Source organism: Engystomops pustulosus, chromosome 9 (assembly GCF_040894005.1).
Source record: "Engystomops pustulosus chromosome 9, aEngPut4.maternal, whole genome shotgun sequence".
NCBI classification, from domain to species: domain Eukaryota; kingdom Metazoa; phylum Chordata; class Amphibia; order Anura; family Leptodactylidae; genus Engystomops; species Engystomops pustulosus.
This window is the reverse complement of record NC_092419.1, coordinates 36,661,950-36,685,833: the sequence shown is the minus strand read 5'-3', so window position 1 is coordinate 36,685,833 and position 23,884 is coordinate 36,661,950. Positions and strand designations below refer to the sequence as shown.

Here is a 23,884-nt window from a genome sequence, read left to right as displayed (position 1 = left end):
TCATTCAGACGGACCGAGCCTGTGTCTAGGCCGCTTGTGCGATCCAGGGAGGGATTAGGGACTGCATTAAAATCACCAATGCAGAGTAACGGGCTTGGAGGCATAGCAGCCAGTTTACTGGAGATTAGGTGCAATACAGCTGGGTCAAAGGGAGGTGGGACATAGACCGACACTATAGTGAAAGTAAAGCCCCACAAGGCACAATGTATGACTACGTACCGGCCAAAGTGATCCGGTGCTACCTGTATGACCTCTATAGGAAGCGCTTTGGATATGAGTATAGATACTCCCCTGGCGTAGACAGAGTAGGAGGAATGATAACCTCTAGCCACCCAGGCCCGCTTCAGAGAGAGGACCTTCTGACCCGTAAGGTGCGTCTCTTGGATACATACAATATGGGGGGCCTGACGCTTAATGACATCTAACATCAGGGCCCTCTTGAATTTGGAGTTGAGTCCCCTCACATTCCAACTCATTACCTTAAGTGAAGACATCTTAGCGGAAGGGAAAGGGGTGTGGGGAAGGAGACGTGAGCAACCAAGCGTTCATCCTTTCATACCACAGAGACATAGACAGACAGACAACAGTGAGCATAACAAATATAACATAACTGTACTAACAATCCCAAGAATACAAACCCCCTGTCTAACACCCTAACAGCAGTAGTGCAGACCTATACCCAATAACAATCAAAGAGTAGAACAGTGGTCCCTAACTCAAGACAAACTTACACCATTTGTCCCGGGACCCCTAACCCTCAGAGTATATATAAACAGGAGGTATTTAGGCAGCCATGTTTAAAGAGAGCAAAGGAAGGGATAAGGGAAGAGTAATATGTAGAGGGGAGCGGTAAGAGGATAGGGCAGGGGGGGGGGGAGTAGGTACAAAGAAGGGGAAGGGGAAGGGAGAGAGAAATAAGTGCCATATGTGGCGCACAGGCCAAATTGACCAAAAGAGATATCACATCAGTTATGGGGCACCATATACGAGGCGTGCGCCCCAATGTAAAGCAATATTAGAAAATTAGAGCAATGATTTAGGACCCCTAAGCATCAATACAGGACTAAGTCCAGCAATGTCATAGCTCATCAGATAAAAGGATATATGAGTCCAGTCACTCAGGAGGTGCGGGCCTTGCAGCGGGAGCCCGTGGAGCTGCATCAGCCCAGTGAAGTGCTTCGGTTGGGCAGGTGAAGAATCGAGTCTTCTGTCCGTCCACAATTCGGAGCTTGGAAGGGTACATCATGGAGTATTTATACCCCTTGTCACGGAGACGGGCACGGACCTCAGTGAATTGTGCGCGTTGTTTCCTGACGGATGCAGAGAAATCAGGGTAGAAGGACACTCTGCTGTTGGCATAGAGAATTTCTCCCTTGGTACGGACAGCCCTGAGGATAGAGTCCCTGTCCCTAAAGTGCAGCAGCCGGGCCAGGAAGGGTCTTGGATTGCCCCCTGGAAGGCCAGGGCGGGATGGCACACGATGGGCCCTTTCCACTGTGAAGAACGGGGAGAAGGTATCTGCAGGAAGCAAATTTTTGAGCCAATTTTCAAAAAAGGATACAGGGTCAGACCCTTCTACTTTTTCAGGGAGGCCAACCACTCTGACGTTGTTCCGTCGCAGGCGGTTTTCGAGGTCGTCCGCTCTGTCGATGGATGCAGACATTTGGCGCTGAAGCTCTCTGATCTGTGTCGGCATAGGCCTCTGGACGTCCTCCACCTCAGATATTCTGCGCTCAGTTTCGGTGATTCGCTCTTTAGCTTTATGGACATCGTGTCTTAAAAGAACAAAGTCCTGTCGCAGCTTATCCACCTTGGTAACCAGTTTGGATTGGCATCCGTTGATGGCCGCCAGCACCTCTGCAAATTTGCGGTCCAGCTCAGTGGCCGCGTCAGATGGATCAGTGCCCTCTTCATAGCTTACAAGCTGTGGCGGGCTCTGGGAGCCTTCAAAGAGGGAGGGAGAGGAGTTTGGGGACCCCTGAGGAGAGCAGGGCTGCGTGCGGGAGAATCTCCCCAACTTTTTGGCAGCGTTCGACTGTATCTGTGCAAGAACGGCTTGGGATGTGGAGCATTCCTGCGCGTCCAGGGGTTCCAGGGACTGGAATGGAGGATCTTCATGGACGGATTCATCATCCGATGGAGGCGCAGACACCCCGGACACTGCTTTGAGCAATTTAGCCGTCTTCCTCCGGTTACCCATGGCGTCTGGGCAGAGGGGGCCAGTGATAAACAATCGAGGAGCCTAGCGTCCAGTAATTAGCAGAGATACAGTCCAAACCCACGTGGAGTATTGCAGCGGCACTGCGAGGGTTAATATAAAGCAGAACCCAGGAGCAGGGGATCACTGGGAGTATGGTGGGCTGCACAGCTTGGGGTCCCCAGGTGAGAGGAGGGCAGCAGCAGGGGAATTACTTCCCTACCTTACTCCTGGCTGCAGTCCGGCAAGAAAGAGGTTAACCCTGCGCGCCTAGGCCTCAGGCAGCGCAGGGGAGTCCAGTATAATGGCGCCTCCGGCAGGCTGCAGGGCTGGCTGGAGCGCTACCGCGATCCTACGAGTGGGTCGGCGGCTCCATATGTCCAGAGGCGGGGGGGGGGGTTTCCCTCACCGCACCGGTGTGTAGCCGCGATGTCGGGCGGCTATGGTCCCGCCGCCGCGCTGGGCACGTGGGAGGCTGCAGTAGCTGGAGTGCGGGGGGACCGCACGGAGCCGGAGACCTCCGCGATACCGGCACCGGAGTGCGAGGGCAGGTATCCGCGGCACCGGGGAACAGGCTGGAGGGGGTACAGGTGGAGGATGGCTGCCTAGGAAGGGTGATAGGGTGCCGGGTCCCGGGAGCTCCGCGGCGCACGTCCTCCTAGTTCGGCATCAGGCCACGCCCCCAGTAAAAGCGTTATATAAGCTTTTTTATTTAAAACTTATTTAAAAGTTGTGTTACAACTATGCTCCAAAAGCTTGTACCTTGACATTTTAATAATTTTAATTGTAAATTAATTTATTTTTTTAAGGTTTTGATGCAACAGATTTTAAAAAGTTTAGATAAAACCACATAGGTTCAAAAATTATATACCACATAAAGTTATTTTACAATGGAGAAAACTAAAAACATTAAAAATACTGAAATCTGGTGCAATTTGTTAAATATTTCATGTCTTATTGATGTTGCTTAAGTCTAGATAGGCGAACATGAGGGAAACATGGAAGGAGTTCAGGATGCACATTGATGGAGGGAGGCGGAGCTTGTACGCCACTGGGTTCATGTGCATGATTACCTCAAAGGGACCAAGGAACCAGGAACCAAGCTTGTTGCTGGATATCTTCAGGTGGACGCCGGGAAGTAGCTGCTGAAGATCCACTGGAGCTGCAACAACAAGCTGGTCGGGAGAGATGATATGCCGAGGAACTGGTTCTTCTCCAACAACATCCAAAGCACGAGAAAGGGCATCAGCCTTGATATTCTTGTCTGCAGGACGGAAATGAATCAGCAGGTTGAACCAAAAGAAACCAAGTCCAATGGGCTTGCCTGGGATTCAGGCACTGGGCCGTCTGGAGGTACAATAAGTTCTTGTGGTCGGTGTACACACAAACGGAATGGAAAGCTCCCTCCAGTAAATATCGCCATTCCTCCAGAGCAAGTTTGATGGCTAACAGTTCTCTGTAACCAATCAAATAATTTCCCTCTGTGGGAGAAAAGTATTCAAAAAGAAGCCAAATGTGGTAGTTCGTCCATTAGGCCCTTTCTGGGTGAGCACCGCTCCAGCTCCTACGGTGGATGCATCCACTTTGAGATGAAAGGGTTTATCTGTGTTCGGCCTAGTGAACATAAAAGCAGACTTCAGCCTGGAGAAGGCCTCTTCAGCTGTAGGAGGCCAGGCACGTGGATTGGCACCCTTCTTGGTGAGTGCCACAATGGGAGACACCAGAATGGAGAAATGCAGAAGGACCTGCTGATAACAGTTTGCGAAACCCAGGAACCTCTGTATCGCTTGGAGACCTTCTGGGCATGGCTAATGTAGAACTGCAGACAGTTTTGCAGGTTCCATCTGGAGACCTCTGTCAAAAAATATGTAGCCAAGGAATGGAAGTCTGCGTTTGTGAAATTAACATTTTTCCAGCTTTGCGTGGAGACAGTTTGTACGGAGCCAGCCCAGAACTTGACGTACGTGTGCCTGATGGGACTCAAGGTCTGGAAAATACACCAAGATGTCATCAAGGTAGACCACGACACATGTATACAGAAGGTCTCAGAAAATGCCATTCACAAACTGCTGAAAAACAGCAGGGGCATCACCAAATATTCCAAGGGGTCCAAAGGGCATCACCAAATATTCAAAGTTGCCATCACGGGTATTAACTGCTGTCTTCCACTCGTCACCTCTGCGGATCCGGATGAGATTATAAGCACCACGGAGCTCCAGCTTGGAGAACACCCTGGAATCGCAATGGCGATTGCAACGGCAGGGGGTAGTGTTTTTTAACTGCAACCTTGTTCACCCTGCACCAGCTGGAGAGGAGGACTTGCATATGAAACCTCTTTGCAGGTTTTCCTTGATGTACTCGGACATGGAAGCCATCTCAGGAACAGAAAGAGGATAGGCATGGCCTATGAGAGGAGCGGCACCTGGTAGGAAATCCACAGGGCAATCATAGATGTGGTGGCAAAGTCTCTGCTTGTTTTTTGGAAAAAAACATCCGCAAAGTCCCAGTAGTAAGCTGGCAGACCCTCCAGAGACTTGAGAGACACTGAAGAAGTCAGGACTGGAAGTGGTGTAACATGAGTGGCATTCAGGACCCCAACACAGGATCTCACCAGTTTTCCAGTTTAGGACCGGAGCATGGATTTGCAGCCATGAAAGACCAAGGAAAATAGATGATATGAAGCGTGGCAGGACATAGAAGAACAGTCTTTCTTTGTGCAGGGCTCCAATTTGAAGATAGATAGGCTCAGTGCGGTACCGAATTGGATAGGAGAGAAGCTGTCCACTGACTGAGGAGATAACAAGAGGTTGCTTCAGGGGAACCACTGGAATGTGATGCCAGGAGACAAGAGCGGCATCCACAAAGTTCCCCGTGGAAGTCGAAGAATGCTGAGACTTTTATTGCAACATTAAAAGTCTCAGCACCTGGGGCTTCTGGGAGAAACGTCTGTAGGTGTGAATTCAGCTTCTCCTCGCCTGACAGTTCCAGTGCTCCTCAGAGTTGGTAGGTGCTGGCGTTTCCTGGACATTGGGGACGGACTGGACAAGCCCCAATAAAATGCTTAGGACTGACACAATACAGAGAGAGGTTCTCCTGGCAACTTCTGGAATGTTCCTTAGTTGTGAAGCACCACTTCAGATTTTGGAAAACCGGAGCCAAGCGAGGCAGACGTGGAAGCCAGACTTGCGGTTGCTCATGAGGCAATTCTTCAGCATGCTCCATTAAACGCACGTCTATCTGGGTGGCCAAGGTAAGGAGATCACTCAGAGTAGATGGCAGGTCACGGGCGGCCAGTGCGTCTTTGACCTGGGACGACAGTCCCCTTTTGAGGGTTGCTGACATGGCCGCATCATTCCAGAAGTGCTTGGAAGCCAGGTTGCGGAACTTGACAGCACATTCGGCCGCAGACTAGTCTCTTGGCGCAGGTTTAACAGCGCTATTTCAGCTGAGGAAGCTCATGCAGGTTCCTCAAACATGGAGTGGAATTCAGCCAGAAAGGTAATATGGCTAGCCGTGATCGGTTTGTTTCTGTACCATAGAGAGGGTACCCCAGGCCAGGGCTTTCCCGTAAAGGAGGCTGAGGATGAATGCCACCTCGGAGCGTTCAGTGACAAATTGACTCCTGCACAGTTTGGGGTCACCATCATATTTATCAGGCATAGAAAGTCTGAGCCTTAGTTTTGCTGCCAGAGGACTAGCTGGGGTGATGGAAGAAGTCGTAGGAACTGCCACAGGAGTAGTCACAGGATCCTGATGCTGGTGCTTGGAGGCAAGCAGTTGTTGAAGCGCGGCGGCTACTTGGCCAAGCAGTTCTCCTAGAGAAGCAATCTTTTGAGACTGCTGGGTGACAACACTGGAAAGATCAGCCAGTAATGAATGCAGCACCTTGGCGGGGTCCATGGCTGGATTTTACTGTCAGGGTTCTGGATCTGTGGACCCTCTAGACCACCGTGGGAGATGGTACTACCCCACACCTGGGACTAGAGTTCACCAGAGCCGCCGCAAAGCGGGATAGTCTTGCTGCGGCTGGGTACCACCAGGTCGTTCCACAGGTGTGACAAGCCCGCAGTGGGAGCCACAGTAGAAATGCAGAATACAGTCCAAGCCCCGGGTGTCAGCGGGAGAACAGTGCGGAAAAGAACACTTGAATTCCAGGAACACGGGAGTAGGAACACAGTACAGCAGGAACACGGGAGCAGGAACACGGTACAGGAACGCAGGAACAGACTGGTACATGGGAATAGGAACATAGGAACAGACTGGAACGCAGGAACACAGAGGGCTTTCACTTCACAAGGATGACTTGAAGATCCGGCGGGGAATGATGGGAGTCGCCGGATTAAATAGCAGGACCGAAGGTTTCCAGTGCCAATCACCTGAGCTCTGGCCCTTTAAATCTCCGAGTGCTGGCGCGTGCCCTGTGAAGTGGGAACAAGTGCTGGGCCTAGGCTGGCCGGGAGCCAGAGCGTGGAGAATTAAGGTCGGAGAGGGGCACTGGTGTGCCCACATCCGTGACATGGATCGAGGGAGCACCCTTGACAAGTTGTAGACAAGTCAGTCCTTATATTGACTGTCTAGTCTACAGTAAGTCAGCATAGTCAGGCAGGATTGGTAAGTCTCCGAAGTGAGACTGCATGCCCCCCTTTAAATGTAGAAAATTACTAGCAATGTAATAAACAAATTCCCTGAACATGGCAGAAAATTGTGCCATACATTACATTGTACACTACGTCAAAGAATAAATGTGCTGCATAAATAAACTATTTATATCAAGTGCTAATGCCTTCCTTCTGTGTCCTGTTGCTTTTGTGTCAGATATAAAAGAGCATTTTCATTAGGTTTGACGCAGCAGTCTTAATTAGATATACTTTACAGAGAATTAGCCCCAAGACTTAATAGACCACAGAAATGAAGAAAAAGTGCAGCAATTATACCCGAAACTGATAGGAGAGAGTATTGGCCGTCCCTATTCAGACACTGAAAAACGTGTTTTTAGCGGATTTTTTAGCTGAGACTGAATACAGAGGAGAGCAACCAAAATTATTAAGGCAATGGGTGGATAAGAGTGCAAGGACAGATTGTCAAACTTAAGAATATTCAGTTTGGAAATAGAGATTTAGTAGTCAATCTAATTCCAATGTATAAAGATATGTATGGGCAGTACAGAGATCTTTCTTATGGTCTTTTTATACCTAGATCTGTGACCAGGACAAGGGGGCATTCTCTATGCCTAGAGGAGAGGCGGTTCTACCATCACCATAGACAGGGGGCATCCTCTACACCTAGAGGAGAGGCGGTTCTGCCATCACCATAGACAGGGGGCATCCTCTACACCTAGAGGAGAGGCGGTTCTACCATCGCCATAGACAGTGGGCATCTCCTCTACATGTATAGGAGAAGAGGTTATACCATCACCATAGACAGGGGGCATCCTCTACACGTAGAGGAGAGGCAGTTCTATCATCACTATAGACAGGGGGCATCCTCTATGCCTAGAGGAGCAGTGGTTATACCAGCTCTATAGACTGGGGCATCATCTACACCTAGAGGAGAGGCGGTTCTACCATCACCATAGACAGTGGGCATCTCCTCTACATGTATAGGAGAAGAGGTTATACCATCACCATAGACAGGGGGCATCCTCTACACGTAGAGGAGAGGCGGTTCTATCATCACCATAGACAGGGGGCATCCTCTACACGTAGAGGAGAGATGGATCTACCATCACCATAGACAGGGGGCATCCTCTACACCTAGAGGAGAGGCGTTTCTACCATCACCATAGACAGGGGGCATTCTCTACACGTAGAGGAGAGGCGGTTCTACCATCACCATAGACAGGGGGCATTCTCTACACCTAGAGGAGAGGCGTTTCTACCTTTACCATAGACAGGGGGCATCCTCTATGCCTAGAGGAGCGGTGGTTCTACCATCACCATAGACAGGGGACATCCTCTACACCTAGAGGAGAGGTGGTTCTACCATCACCATAGACAGGGGGCATCCTCTACATCTGGAGGAGAGGCGGATCTACCATCACCATAGAAAGGGGGCATCCTCTACATCTGGAGGAGAGGTGGATCTACCATCACCATTGACAGTGGGCATCTCCTCTCCATGTATAGGAGAAGAGGTTCTACCATTGCCATAGACAGGGGGCATCTTCTATGCCTAGAGGAGAGGAGTCTTTAATGTAAGAGCAGTGAGACTATGGAAATTTCTGCCACAGGAGGTTGTGATGGTTGAGACACTTATAAGCTCTTTACAGGCCTTTCTTGAAAGCAGAAATATTACATTTCATGGGAACTATATTCTTGGGATGGTACTTTTATCCAGGGATTTTCTTCTAGCTTCTATATTTGGTTGGTGAAGGGATTTTTTTTCCATAATGTGGCCAATTAGCATCAACATCAGCAACTATTTTGTCTTCTTCAGGATAAACACTGAGTGTATCTTGGACCAGCGTCTTTTTTTCGACCTTTCTTGCTATGAATGATACTATTATAACCCGACTACAAACCATTTTGAGCTACCTCCAAGAGGATGTGATACAAGTGGGTTGATTTTGTTTACCTTAAGAAGGGCGGCATTAGATTAATGGTGATCACCTCATCGATGCATCTATTGTATGGAAGCCTATAAAGTTGTTAAAATAATTACCGTAATATGGTTTGTGTAAGGAAAATGTATACAAGTTTCCAATATACTTTCTATATCAGTTCTTTGCAGTTTTCTAGATCTCTGCTTACTGCCCTTCTATAGAAAGCTTCTGTGTTTACTCTCACTGGATAGAAATCTGTCCATGGTCATGAGATGTTACACAGGTTACAGCTCGCTATAACACACGGCTCTGTGATAATAATGGCTCATGCACCTGTGTGACATCACATGACCATGGACAAATTTCTATACCATGGAAGTAAACATAGAAGCTTTATATAGATGGACAGACAAGAAGAGATCTAGAATACAGAAAGAATATTGGTAAACTGTGTAACATTTACTTACAGAAACAATATTCATTATTTGTTGAAAGTGGACAACCCCTTTAACTTTATATTGTTTCCTGCAGATGATACAATGCAAAGATGATTTCCTCCTCTATATCCTGAGATAAGCAAAGGAAAATGAGAAATACAGAATTAAAGCTGGGCATTAGCACCAATGGACAGGATATGGAGTTTGGCAGCAAGTGAAACCCTGACATTTAGGTTCATGGATTATAAGGGAGCTCCTCGTAGATGTTTTCAGCTGGCCAACATCAATTACTCCCATACCCGGACACCAAAGCTATATTTTTCTGTAATTAGAGCCCATTCATTGCAATAATAACCACCATTCTCTTGCTTACAGTTTTCTCGTCGTTCTCAAAGACTTCTCTTGCTTCTTCATAATTGCACTTTTCCTCTATACATTCTCGTTCAAGATTTCCAGCAACAAATTCTTCCAGACGACCAGCGTTATATCTCTTTTGTCTGACCAGAACACTGCTTGCAGATTTATCTGACAGGAACACTGTAACAAATATCGATGTTGTTAATATCTGATGTGAAGACCCACACTTCTTCATCCACTTGAATGGGGTTGTACCAAGTTTAATTGTTATCCTATTGCTTGGACCCCCACCGATGACAAGAACGAACCTCAACCAATCATGCGAATGAGGATTCCATTCCCACATCCTCGACCTGTAGCTACAGTCAGTATAATGGAAGTGCTGAAAATTCTGGTAATTCCAGCACTTCCATTGACTGACTATGCTGAAGAAAACTGATACATTTATGACATTTCCATAGTATTCCATGGAGTGGCAGGACCCAACCAACCTGCTGCTCCATCAATTACAGAGAGCGGGATTCCCATTCTCATGATTGCTTGGTTCCCAAAATTCTGAACCCTAACTTTAAGATTCTTAGCCCCTATCCTGTGTTCAAACTAGGTACAACCCCCTTTTGAAAATACAACTCTATTAAGTAATGCACATGGTTGTTTATTGATAGCTTTTTTAGAGTTGTTTTCTAAAGGGGTAAAGTTATTGTAGTTGTTTTTTATTCTTTTCTTAGTATTTCATTTTATGATATATTTTCTAACTTGTATTCATATTAAATCATCACTAAGGATAAATTCACATCTTGATTTTTGGACTCATTCAGTGTTTAAAGCTCCCATCGTATATGCTGAACAAGTCCATAGACTTATACAAGCAGACAACGGCATCTTTTTTGCCTCTATCTGTTCAGTATGCGTCCAACAGGAAACACTGGTTAAAAAATGCAGAAGACTTGATTTTTTTCGTACTGCTTCCTGTTGGAAAGAACAGTATACGCTCAGCGGAGGACATTAGAGGCTAAGAAGGACAGATGCTACTGTATGATATCCTGCCCCAGCCTCAGCTGAGCATAAATCTGTGGGGGTTTCCCTAGAGATATAATTATCCAATTTTGGAAAGATTACTTGGAAGACTGACTGCTTCTTAACCTCAATTTTTCACGGTGTTAGGGCTGAACCAAAGATTGTATCCCACCGTATGAGCACATAGTGGGATATGCTGCTGCCCTTTCTTATAAGGATACATTGGGAATCTACCCAATGTATCCTTACATGGGACAGCAAAAATTAGATCTGAACATCTTACAGTAAACTGTGTAATATATCTTATTAGCAAAAACTCTTATCTTCTCACATTGCTCTGAACATTTCCCTTCATATTCTGCTTTCCATTATGAATTTCATCTTGCTAGCCAGGCAGACAGAAGGGATAAGAAATGGTCTGTAGAGAAGGGATTGGGAAGTGGACAGGGGCAGAATAACTGGACTTACATTAACACCCTCAGCTTTCAGACAACCACAGATGAGACACATTGGACCACTGATTGTTCCAAGGTTTATTAAAGTTGCTTTGAGATAGGAGTACCACATGCTATTTTTAATAAATTCCCCCCCCCTTGCTATTGGTGATCCTTTAAGAGGGGATTACTGTGCTTCTTTAGTCCCCATGTCTCTTGAGTGTTACTCTTTAGACCTAGTCATTAGCAGATTTTATGTGACGTACACTGAAAGTCGTGAGAGCCATCGTGAGCGGCATTCAGCTTGATATAGTCTAAAACTCAGGCTGCAAAATTTGGCAGTTGTAAAGACATCTCTATAAAGTCATTGACAAATCACCTCCACAAACCATGCATATACAATGTGCTCTCCAGGGCCAGCATGAGATTATGTAGAACAGACGCTTTCCAAGACCGAATGCAATTATTCTCCTCTTTTTGTAATAAGAACTCAAGAGATACGTCCTCTCCGCTCCTGACAAGAGCTGGATAACCTACAAAGAGCAGAGATGACCACGGATGCCTAAAAGGTCTCTGATAGACCTTTGAAGAATGAACAGAACGTCTTGTTCTTGGGCTTTTTCCTGTTCTGTAGACAGGTCTTTCATACTTGTCCATTTATTAATCTCTGTAATTCATTAGTATCAATAATAATTGCATTTTAATAAGCAGATAAAGATTATGCAGCTTCTAAGGAACCATTGGAGAGAAGGGGTTTATTCCTGGATGATCTTATCCAAAGAACTAGTGTGTGGCAAGGATCTGCCTATGACCCATATTTTTAGACATGGTGGTGATGAGGAATATTTCCAAAGGAACAAACACAGTAGTACTTTATGAAAGTATTGGTGAATAGACCGATGCAGAGTTAGACTCCACAATCGTATTCTGCACCAGGAAAATCATGTTGGATAATGTATCTGATGTATTTTACCACTCTGTAGTTGTACTTTAGATAAGCTATTAGCTGGTTTAGTTTCTGACGGAATTTTATAGCGGCTGGACTAGGCCTCATTTTCCTAAGGCCACACCTACTTTCTAGTCAACGTTAATATAGATACAGTACTTGAAATATTTTTTTTAGAGAAGTTGGTTGTATTATTTCTCTGTTATTCTTAAAAAATAATGAATAGATTGCCAACTGGGGTTTACCGTGTCCCTTGTCAGAATGGTTTGTTCCTGCTGCATAGTCTAATTCTGGTTGGGCAGTGTAAGAGTGTGTGGGGACATGCCCATGACTGAAGATGCTCCAGAAGTGTTACTTTATAAAAGGTACAATTACTTACCTAAAGAAACGAGTCAGGGACAGGTCTTCTACATGTAGGTGTTCAATATTACTAAGCTGGAATACCCATTTTAAGGATAGGGGATCAATACAGGATCTCTAAGGGTCTGATATTCAGGACCCCTCTCCCCCAACAATTGGCTAATTTCAGGTACCTCCACGGTCTTAAACAACACAGGTAGCTGAGCCAGAAGAACATCTTCTATTTCTATATAACTGCATACGAATTCAAGTGCAATAACACAAAAAACATCCAGCTTTTCCATCCTGTTCCATCAGGGCAGATATCTAAAATCAACGAATCAATGGATGGTTCCAAGTGTTGGTCCTCCACTGATTCAATATTGATGAGCTTTTCTATGGATAGATCATCAATATTAATATTAAGTTACAAATTGTTCCATATCATGAACTTTTACTATCTTCTTTTCTTTAAGAATATGTAGAAAGATGGATTTTGAAGGTAGGCTCCGGCAAAAAAAAATCCACTTTCAGGTTCATTTAGTTTATTATAAAAGAATATATAAAGAATATTCAAAAATATAGCCTGCCTCAGGCGCTGGTCACAGCAGGGACAGCAGAGCTTCAAGAAGGGTCTAGATGCCTTTTTACATCTAAATAACATTTATGGTTATATTATATAGAATTGTTTCCCCTAAATCCCTTCCTCATCCAATCCCTTCCCTTCCTTGGTTGAACTTGATGGACAAGTGTCTTTTTTCAACCATATAAACTATGATACTATGATAAAATATATAATAATGGGATTCACTTCTATCAAAACAGTATAAAATCAATAGTTAGACGCGTTTCAGATCCATAATGACTCGTCAGTAACTAACTTTTCATTTTATACATCGGGACATTAGGACCCCCACTGGCAGCACCCCAGAGGGTAAGGACAGGTACCCTCCTATACATGCTCTGAGTGTGGATGTTCCTCACAACCCCCATAAGAATCCACTCATATGATACATCCTTTTCTATACCTTCATATGCTGACATACTCCACCATCAAGGCCTGTCTCCCTCTCCCCTGCATTTATAATATTTAAATGATATTGGATCGATTTCACTTTAAGAACACAGAACCCCTCAGTCACACACAAACACCAACACCTGAGTCATACACATGGACATTACTATTATATGATATGTGCTCACAGGGTGGATTGATTTGTGCTTAGATAATTATGAGAAAATGGAAAATTCCGTTTTTCCTGAAATGAAATATTTAATAGATTTTGACCATTTTAAGCCATCCTAATGTTCGCTTCTCTAATAGATTGTAACAGAGTGTGTCGAGACATCATTACATGAGGACATGGAAAACGGACACATATACAGGAAATAAAGAAAGGCAACTAACCTGCTTTTTCCGCTTTGCAGAAATAAACCAGGAGGAAAACAATGAGAAGGCTTGGAATAGAGGCCATATTCTTTCTCTGAGGAACGTTACTGGAAAATTAGTGTGGAGGGAACACAGGATCAATGATTCCGAAGTCCACGCTCTTTCCCTCTCTCTCTGTTTACTCTGGTTTTAAAGCTGAAAATTTCAATTTCAGAGGTGAGACATGTTTGTGAGAGCAGCACATTAGCCGCACTTTCTGTGTATTATGAGGGAAGCGTTAGACAAGGTAATGGTGCATTAGGAAGGTCGGTAACACCGAAAATATTGTATTAATGGGGTGAAAAGGAACATCGCTATTTCCCATATGGGGTGTAAAAATATACCTACAATTTTCTGCAGCTATTATGCTGTGTCATATCATTCCCATATAAATATTCTCCCGCGGTGGAACTTTTTTGTATATAAGTTTCTTTGTTCTGTCAAAAGGGATAGGAAGACACAGAGCCAATAAAATAGATCTAGACCCCTTACCTTCCAGTCTTAGGGCTTTGGTAGCGGTTGGCCTCTTTATAAAACATATGTCTTACTGAGAACCAAGAAAACCTCAGAAAAGAATAGCATCAGGTAGAGCTACCCAAAAAATAATAATGTGAGACATTTCCCCAGGGAACGGGTAAGGCTTCTTCGAAGGATAGTCAGATGGACATCCATTGATCGAGCATCACTTGCTCCTGGCATAGTGAGGCTGGGATGTAATAATTTTGGTACTGCAGGCAATGGAAGCGCCTGACAAGAGTCTCCCCTACTGCGGACTCATGTCTCAGTATGTACAAGATATTTATAGGATCCTTGGGGTGGACAGAGTTAGTATTGGCAGGTTGACACTGAGTCACCAGGGCATAATGACATTTTGATAATTGACTGATTTAAAACTATACTGACAGGTCCACTTATTATCAGTTCTACATGTATTGGATTCTTTCCAGTAACCTTAAAGGAAATCTATCATCAATATCCATCACGATAAACCAGGGACACTTACTCATAGATCCAGACACCGAGACTATGGTAATCTCCTTATATTTGTTATCTACGGCCTCCTTCCTTCTAAAATCAACTTGTAAAATTATGCTAATGAGCCCAAAGAGCTTTGGAGGCTGTTACACTGTGCAGAATTACCTCCCCCCCCCCCCTTCTGCTGTGTGCTGAAAACTCCTATGTTGCTGAGACTACATCTGTTAGAGAGAGGGGGGAGTGCTGCGAGAGCAGGGGAGACAGTGTAACAACCTGTGAAGCCAGAGCATGAATTGTCACTGGCAATGCCCCTCAGAGCCCTTCTGCCCTTCTCACTTGCATTAATTAAAAAGTTGAAGGAAAGAGGTCATGGATAACAAATATAAGGAGATTATGATTATGGTTAAGTTTGATTTTGATGGTGAATTTCTTTTAAGTGATGGGTCCTTAAAGGGAACCTGTCATCAGGTTTTACCTTACTAAACTATTAGTCCCTCCTTTTATTTTCGGAGCTTATAACAAATCATGTATACAAAAAAACGTGTTTTACTGCGTGACTTGTGTATACTTGATTTGTTATATGCTCCGAAAATAAAAGGAGGAATTTTGCTTTCACCTCGAGGTGCCGGGATTTTGTCATTTTTATACTGTTAAAGTGTATCCACGTGCACGAGGGAAAGGAGCCGAGGGCCGACCATTTTCTGCATAAACTATTAGTCCCCGCAGGTAGGGTCTGGGATGATTTTTTTTTTAAGAATTCACCCTATTATGTGCAATTTCAACTGTTTACCAATAAAAAGTCTCCCCTATGACAAATATCTTCCCATTTTCACATGAGATGAGTCAAGTTTAGTGGTTGCAAGGGGACCCAATATTTTGTAGTATACAACCTAGTATCCAGCTGTTTGTGTTATAAGAATCTCATGTTTTCGATCCCATCAGGCTTATGGTTCTGTGAGCTACATACAGGAAGTTAAAAAAATCGCCAGGAATTGGATCTTTAGCTGCAGTTTGCATTTCCAACTATATATTTAGCTGCCCATATCTGTAGATCACAGAACTGATCACTGAAGTGACACTTGAGACCCTTATCTTTAACACAAAAAACATGTTTCTAGATCCTACAGAATTGAAGATACAGGCTTCTGAATTGTCACTGCCGCTACAACCACTAAACTTGACTTATCTCATGGGAAAATGTGGTGAGCAGAGTCATATTTGCCTGACTTTGGATTTAACATAAAAGGGGGGATTCTAGAGAAGATATTTCATACCATACCTGAGGATGCTAGCAGGTTGGTGGGATAAAACCTGGTGACAGGTTCTATTTAAATAAGGATTGGATGCATAAACAAGGGCATCTTTATGTATGAATGTAATAATGCATATAATAAGAATATTAATTAACATATGCATAAACAAGTGAATATCTGTGGATTGCTCCATTGCTCTGTGATCACTACGGTGTGTTTCTGCTTATCTTAAAGATCCTTATACAGAACTATGATTTTGGGACAGACTGACTCCATTTAAATGTAACTTTTCTAATGCTTGTTCTTATATATTGAAGTATGCTATGTGTTAATAGGTTATATTATGACAGGGGGTGATGTGCTGCCTTATCTCATGTCCTTATTTGATGTTCTGTTAATGAAAAATGGGAGTTTTCCCAGAGACATCATGATTAATTTTTAACAGAGATTTCCTGTGGTAAACAGGGAGAAGTCTAATATTTTTATAAGTTACAAACTATGTGACGTGGTTTAGTCCATGAACAGGGGTAAACTTCTGCATGGGGATTCTCCTTAAAAAGATATATACATATTTGCAGGGTCAGCTGTAGGTTTCAGTAGGCTCCTGGGCGGCAGAGCCTCAGTCGGCCCCTTTGCAGTGAACTCACTTGGGGGCATTACAAATTCTGAAACGAAAACAGTCTAGTGTTCCCTAAAATATTCCCTAGTTAATCATACCAAACAGCCCCCCCATGGTTATTTTATATAAAGCCCCCCTCACCCCCTATGGATTCATTAGATAGAGTTGCCTTTACCCCCATGGATATTTCTTATGTACAGCCATATTTGCCCCCCCCCCCTCTGGGCCCTGCCACTTGCCCAGGTGTGCCCAGGGCTGGTGCTGGCCCTGCATATTTGTACACTTAAACATTTATACACTAATACATACATTTATACACTTATAAACATACATTTATTTACTTTTACACAAACAAGTGATCGTGGGTAATTCTGGAAACAGGTAGTAGCCGAGATGTGATAGAAGAGATACCAGTGCCAGTACAAGTGGCTGTTCATCACTTCTCTAGTATTTTGTGTATTTTTAAAAGAAACCTCTTTCACCTCTTACTCAGTTTAGTCTGTTATATAAATGATAACAGTTTGTGCTCCCCTTCTCCACTGGCTTTAGTCGTTCTTTCACCAAATGTCATGGTCCTGGCTCATGCAATTCTCTAACACTACAATGTCCACCTTCAGTTCCGTGCAACCACCAGGCATCACTGAAATCATTGAAAAATAGTGACGTGACACTTAAGAGAACCTGTCATTAGGTTTTACTGCATCACGGCTCAGATATTTTTTAATAGATTTTTGATGTCTTATAAAGCCCAAGAAACAAACTGCAATATTGGTGTAGAGTCCGGTATTAATTGCACTCTAGTTTCACGTCAATTTCAGGTCGCTGTTGGCGGTGTGTGCGTAGGTGTGTAGACTCATATCTCCCGGGAGTGTCCTCCGATCAGACCTTTTTGACAGAGGTTCCCTGATCTAGTTCAGAAGTTGATAGAAGTTACATTGGATAATGAACCAGCTGTAGTCTTTCTCTCTCTGTTCCTTTATCCTGTAACCCTCCTGTTCTCTGCTCAGCCTGGTTGCTCTCCTGGTTGCAGCCAGAACAGTAATTCCTAGATTCTGGAAGATCGCCAGAACTCCTCCAATCTTGGGCTGGTTTGATGAGATTGCAAATATCCATAGAATGGAGGCACTGACTGCAGACCCACATAACACAGTCTCCCTCTAGTATGATTGCTGGTCCCTATGGTTGGACTTCCAAAGATCTCCTGAATACAGATCGTTCTCCAGAAGTATGGGGGCAGTGGCAAAAATGTCCTCCAAAATCAGGCAAATATGACTCTTTTACCTCATATGGACATGTTTAGTGGTTTTACCCCTATCTTCTGTTCTATAGTACCTAGAATCATGCTATGTCATATTAAAGATAAGGATTCCCATATCAGATCACATCAAGCGAATGGCTATATATATATATATATATATATATATATATATATATATATATATATATATATACTGTCAAAACAATAGGAAGAACCTCATTATGGTGGACAAATTTTAACTGTTAACATGAAATTATCGCCATTGCACAAGGTATTCCTCCATCGTATCACAATAGTCTACACTGGCACCTGAATATACATCCTACATGTATATACATCCTGTTCTGTACTGCAAATAGTAGATGTTAATGTTTCCTTTGATAGAAAATAAGTAACAATCACTTATATGGGTAACATGGGAAGCAAAGAAATAACAGATAATAAAGTGCTTAGTGCATATGCTCTATTGCTGTAGCATCCCATAGCTTTAAAGTGCCAAAACCATTCCTGTACATAACCCCCCTTAAATGAGCGTCCACCAAAGAGGTGGTGGCCATGCTTAGAAGAATTCTGGTGTAGTATTAAGTAGTAAGTCGAGAAATTGGAAGAAGGCAATGGTTGGTGGAGTGAGGAGAACAGACAGTGTTCATGTAACCATCTAGATAGGATCGGTTAACAGAATCTTGTTGGGTTCGATTGGATTCCTCAACAGAAAATACAAATGCTGGTCTTGATCAAAGTAGTAAAAAATAGAGGCAAATGGCTTCAAATGACCCTACCTGATAAGTGTATGTAATGGTGAAATCTACAAGGAAGAAATGAACAGATTTGGCTAGACTTTTAGTTTTCGTTACATAACCATATCTCTAGGGCTGTGTGTGGATACAGCCAAGCCAAATACTGTATAGCTGATATCTCTACCGTAGCTTCACTTTTTGATGATGTATATAAACTCATATCATGTCAAGCCAATTATGTAAGGTCTCCTAACTGCAAATGGAAAAGCAGCCTATTTCCCAATGAATTGTATTCTGGTGATGTCAGACTCTACAAAGGCTAATATTACCATCTCCATCCAGTGACCCTTTACAGACATGGATAGCAGGTGTCAGCTGTGAGAGGAGGCTCCGCTGTATCTGAATACAAATCATTTGGGTGAAGGCTTTTTTATGTCAATACTCCAGCTCAAAAAATTAAAAAAAAAAAAGTTTTGTCCCGGTGTATATAAAAAAAAAAAATTCTAAAGGAAAAGTTTATGCAAACAGCTTTTTAATGTTGCAGGATAGTCATAAAAGGCTGCTCCGCTGTGTGTAGTGCAGCTGGATGGAGATGGAGTTGGCTGCAGTTCACAGCCTCATCTGTGGTTTAGTAATAGAAGCCAAACTACAGAGTGTTCGGTTTTCAAGACGATTGACAGCCTCGGGGGCCAGGTTTATGGTACTAGTAATAAAAGGAAGCTATATATACTGAGATTTATATACTGTTTTATATACTTGACCCAAAGTCTTTTTAAAGTGAAATGCAAACTGAAGCGGACTGAAGTAACATTGTCTTTTGTTCAGTATAGAGACAAGATTCGCTTTAGGGTACTGTATTTTTTGGACTATAAGACGCACTTTTTAGCAAAAAAAAATCTTGCTAAAAAGTGCCTGCGACTTATAGACTCTCCTGACCGCTGTAATAGAGATCGGGTGATGCCCTGATATAGAGCTGCACCCGATCTCCTAGAGAGGAGCCTCCGCACTGCACTCTCCTCTCCCAGGTGTCCTACAGGACCTGCGATGGTGTCATCATGTGACTGATCATATGCTTCTTTCATCACTACATACTGCTGAGAATGGGGACATGCTGCACGGGGACAGAGCAAGAAGAAGGGGGGAAGGGGGTGAAGGGGGGGGGGGTTCTCTGTGTGTAGAGTAGTTCCCAGTGTGTTCCTTATTTGTGTATAGCAGTGCTGTGTGTGTCTTCATGTGTAGAGTAGTTCCTAGAGTGTTCCTTATATGTGAATAGCTGATCTGTGTGTGTAAATGTATGGATGTAGCAGAGTTGTGTGTGTAAATGTATGGATGTAGCAGATCTGTGTGTACTGTGCTTTAGTGCGACCAACAGGGTCGCACTAAAATATATTTTTCCTTTTTTGGAAGCCTAAATCTGGGGTGTGTCCTAAAGTAAGAAGCGTCTGAAAAATATGGGGTATATTCCCACATGGCTGAAGTGAGTGCAGATTTTCTGCTGCAGCAAATCTGTAGTATTTGCGATGGAAATCTATAGCAGAGAAAAACGCACCAAATGAATTAGCTGCTGATAGGTCGGGGACAACCTGCCAGGACCCCGACCAATCGCAAGAATGGCCCCTTTTCATGGATGGATGGAGGGGCAGGTAGAATATGCAGACCAGTGATACACTTTGTAGGATGTACAAAGTACAGGCGGTCCCCTACTTAAGAACACTCGACTTACATACGACCCATAGTTACAAATGGACCTCTGGATATTGGTCATTTATTGTACTTTAGTCCTAGGCTACAATAAATAGCTGAAACAGTTATCAAATGTGTCTGTAATGAGGCTTTAGTGTTAATCCTGATTCTTATGACAATCCAACATTTTTAAAATCCAATTGTCACTGAGACCAAAAAAGTTCTCGCTGGGATTACAATGATAAAATATACAGTTCCGACTTACATACAAACTCAACTTAAGAACAAACCTACAGACCCTATCTTGTATGTAACCTGGGGACTGCCTGTATACCAATATACCAAATCCGTGCATTAGTGGAGTGAAATGACTAATTTATATAAAAATATTATAAAAATATGATTTCATTATATCTTGTCCGTTGATGTGAATCCATGTTTGTGTTCATTATAGAAGAACAAAGCAGAAATGTAACACGAAACGTGAAGAGAAGGTCTTCCATCCGCCTTCCATTCCCCATAGAGTTCTCGAATGTAGATGTGATCTTAGCCTGACCTGTTGATTTTTTTTTTGCTAGCATTTTACAAAATAGTTTTTAGAAATAAGTGAATAATCTGAGTAATCAACAAATTGCAATCCTTAGCAGGACAATTGTTCATGGACTGATAGAGATCTTTTAATTCTTTGTGGCTGTACAGGACGTCTCCATTTTTGGGAGGATCCTCACTCCGCAATGATGTCACCTTTCCCAAAATCGGGGTACAGCTCTGCTGGCATATTAGCGACGGTGCACAGCCACAGTAACTAAAATACCACTGGATTTAATCAGTTAACACCTTTGATTAGTGTCAGCACCGATTGTGGGGGTTGGGGGTCAGTGTTTGGGTTCGGTAACTGGACCTAACCAAAATGTAAGGCTCCACTTATCACTAGTGACTTGTCTTTACCTGGTCATCTGTGACTTAAAGGAAACCTACCACTTAACAGTGGTAGGTTTAGACACATATACATGGCACCAGCTCAGGGTGAGCTGGTGCCAGAGCATATTTTTGTTAGGGGAACAAAGCCCCTATCGCCGTTTTATAAGTTATATTAACTTATAACTCGGCGCACCGCACTTGGGCACGGCACACCATGCGCGCACCCGTGCGTGCGCCGGATTCTAAAGTGCTGGAGAGGCGGTGACGTCACCGAGCTCTCCGGCACACGCGCGCCTGCGCAACTTAGCACGGCCTGTTTCCCCATGCTAAGTTGCGCATGCGTGCATGTGCCGGGGAGTTCAGTGACGTCACCGCCTCTCCAGCACTTTAGAATCCGGCGCACGCACGGGTGCGCGCATGGTGCGCCGTGCCCAAGTGCGGTGCGCCGAGTTATAAGTTAATATAACTTATAAAACGACGATAGGGGCTTTGTTCCCCTAACAAAAATATGCTCTGGCACCAGCTCACCCTGAGCTGGAGCCATGTATATGTGTCTAAACCTACCACTTTTAAGTGGTAGGTTTCCTTTAAAGAAGTAACTGCTTATAACTGGGCCTTATAGATTACAGACACAGAATTTGTTAATTGGATCTTGTCATGATGAAAGTTCTGTTTGTTGTCAAAATTCCAGTGTCATGAAAGTACAAGTTACGTAATAATAGTATAATAGGGAAATCATCCATGAAGAAAAATCTTAAAAGTGAGAAAATTCTGCCCACACATGCTCTTAGCTTACGATGAATCACCTTCTTACCTTGGAGCTAAGGGATCTTATTATATGAACAGTTCCATGTGAAATATTTAGGTTGGGTACATATGAGTCATGTACATTGAGCAGTATGAGATTAAGAGCACGGTAATCGTTTAAGAAGGTTCCATTGACTTATAATTGCCCACTTTGTTGGAAATATTTCTATAAAATGCTATTTTATTGTTTATTGTAGATATGATGTTCTGTTATATATACTAAAATATGTTTTTTGTTGACATTCTAAGTGCCAGAAAAGAGAATAATAAAGGAATAATATAATTTGATGGGTGCTGTTCCCCCCGACCAATTTTTTTCAAAATTTGTCCAAACATGTTAAAACAGAAATGACCCTTGAAAATTTACGTGAATCATCTCATAGGTAACTTTCCCATATGAACTTTCCCATACTGTTCATATGCAGATTTTGAAAAAACATTCATTTGATCAGGGGTACAGCAGTAATTAGGGAGGTAAGTCTTGTATCATGGTAAGTGGCTGCAGGTGACATGGCAGTAGAGCACGCCCAGCATGTACCACCACTACTGACCTCAGCTTGAACACTCTTGGGTCTCATTGTTGTAATCACTACATCTCTATACATTGGTTATGAATGGAGTTTCTCCGTCCTCGTAGTTTAAGTATCTTGGGCCAGCAGAGATTTGTCCTCACATCTGACCAGAGCAGTAGTAATGTAGTTCAGCATGGAGTTCCAAACCTTAATAATATACAGGGTCAGGGCCGATTCTGGCCTTTTTTGCTGGATGAGGCGAAAATTGAAATGAAACCCCCGCCCACCCCTGATCCTCTGCTAAATTCATCTCAACAAAATGACAGGTATATCTATTAAAAGCATCTACAACCTGATCAGAAAATGCTGCCAATATTACTTTAAATACAATATACAGGCAAGACCCCCAACCCAAATAGGTACTCAGGGGCGTAACTACAGCAGTAGCAGTCTTAGCATCCTCTATGGGACCTACGGTGTCAGGGGGCCCCAGCATCCAACATGACTTACTAAAGAATGGAGGATTATTATATACATATTACGCTGCACATTCTACAGAATATTTATCAATGCATAAAAGTATATAAATGTATAATTATACAAATATGTATGTTTTCAAATGTATGTATTCAAAAGTCTCTATGGGGCCCTATCTCTTCAAGTTACCCCCCTATAGGTACTATATACAGACAGGACCCTCCTCCCCCATAAGTTCCATATACAGTCAGGACCACCACCCCCATAGGTACTATATACAGGCAGATACCCATTTAGGTACTATATATAGGCAGGACCATTGTAAATATAAACATATAACACTTACCTCCAGAAACAGCACTCCCAGTCGCTTCTATCTCCTCCTCTTCTCCTCCCACGAGCAGCTGCTATTTCTATGTAGTTACATAGGCCGGTGCATGTGATGTGTCATGCAGAGCGGTGCAGACACCATCTTTAAAACAACGTAATTGATTTTGGGTAGCGCAGACGTTGCTAGTCCGTACTACTGCCACTCACCTCAGAGGTCCACGATCTGCCACCTGAGGTGAGATTTTTTACCCTGTCTCATGGCAGATGAGGCCCTGCTCAGGGTCACCCTAAGTGTATCCACTGGCAGTCTTATGGTTTCAGATATTTTGTGTTTTTCCCTTGGTCTTCAAAGGTTAACCCACCTAATGCCCTACCCACCATTTCCTCTCAGTGGATAACTACTGCACCAATTTCTCAGTTACTCTGCCCAACAATGCTCAAACATTGATTCTAGTTTTTACTACTTTTTTTTCCTACATATAGCACCAATTCAGTTTATAGTAATACACATATAGAAAATTATTACATGGCATGTGGAATACAAGAATGGTGGCGATCCAACTCCTTTGGAAGACTGTTTTAGTTCAGCTAGTGTGAAAATTAGTAAGTAAAAAA

At 43.4% G+C, this 23,884-nt stretch overlaps 1 protein-coding gene across 1 annotated transcript in view; it reads right to left on the bottom strand.

The window, feature by feature from the left end:
• The window catches only part of F9 (coagulation factor IX), a 49,320-nt gene extending 35,524 nt beyond the window's left edge, over positions 1-13,796 (bottom strand). Inside the window, exons 1-2 of the mRNA XM_072123143.1 lie at positions 13,677-13,796; positions 9,549-9,712 (exon numbers count right to left, since the gene is read on the bottom strand). Of these exons, the coding sequence (XP_071979244.1) occupies positions 9,549-9,712; positions 13,677-13,743 (231 nt within the window). The 5' untranslated portion in view covers positions 13,744-13,796. The remainder of the gene's footprint in view (positions 1-9,548; positions 9,713-13,676) is intronic.
• Between the last annotated feature and the right edge of the window lie 10,088 nt (positions 13,797-23,884).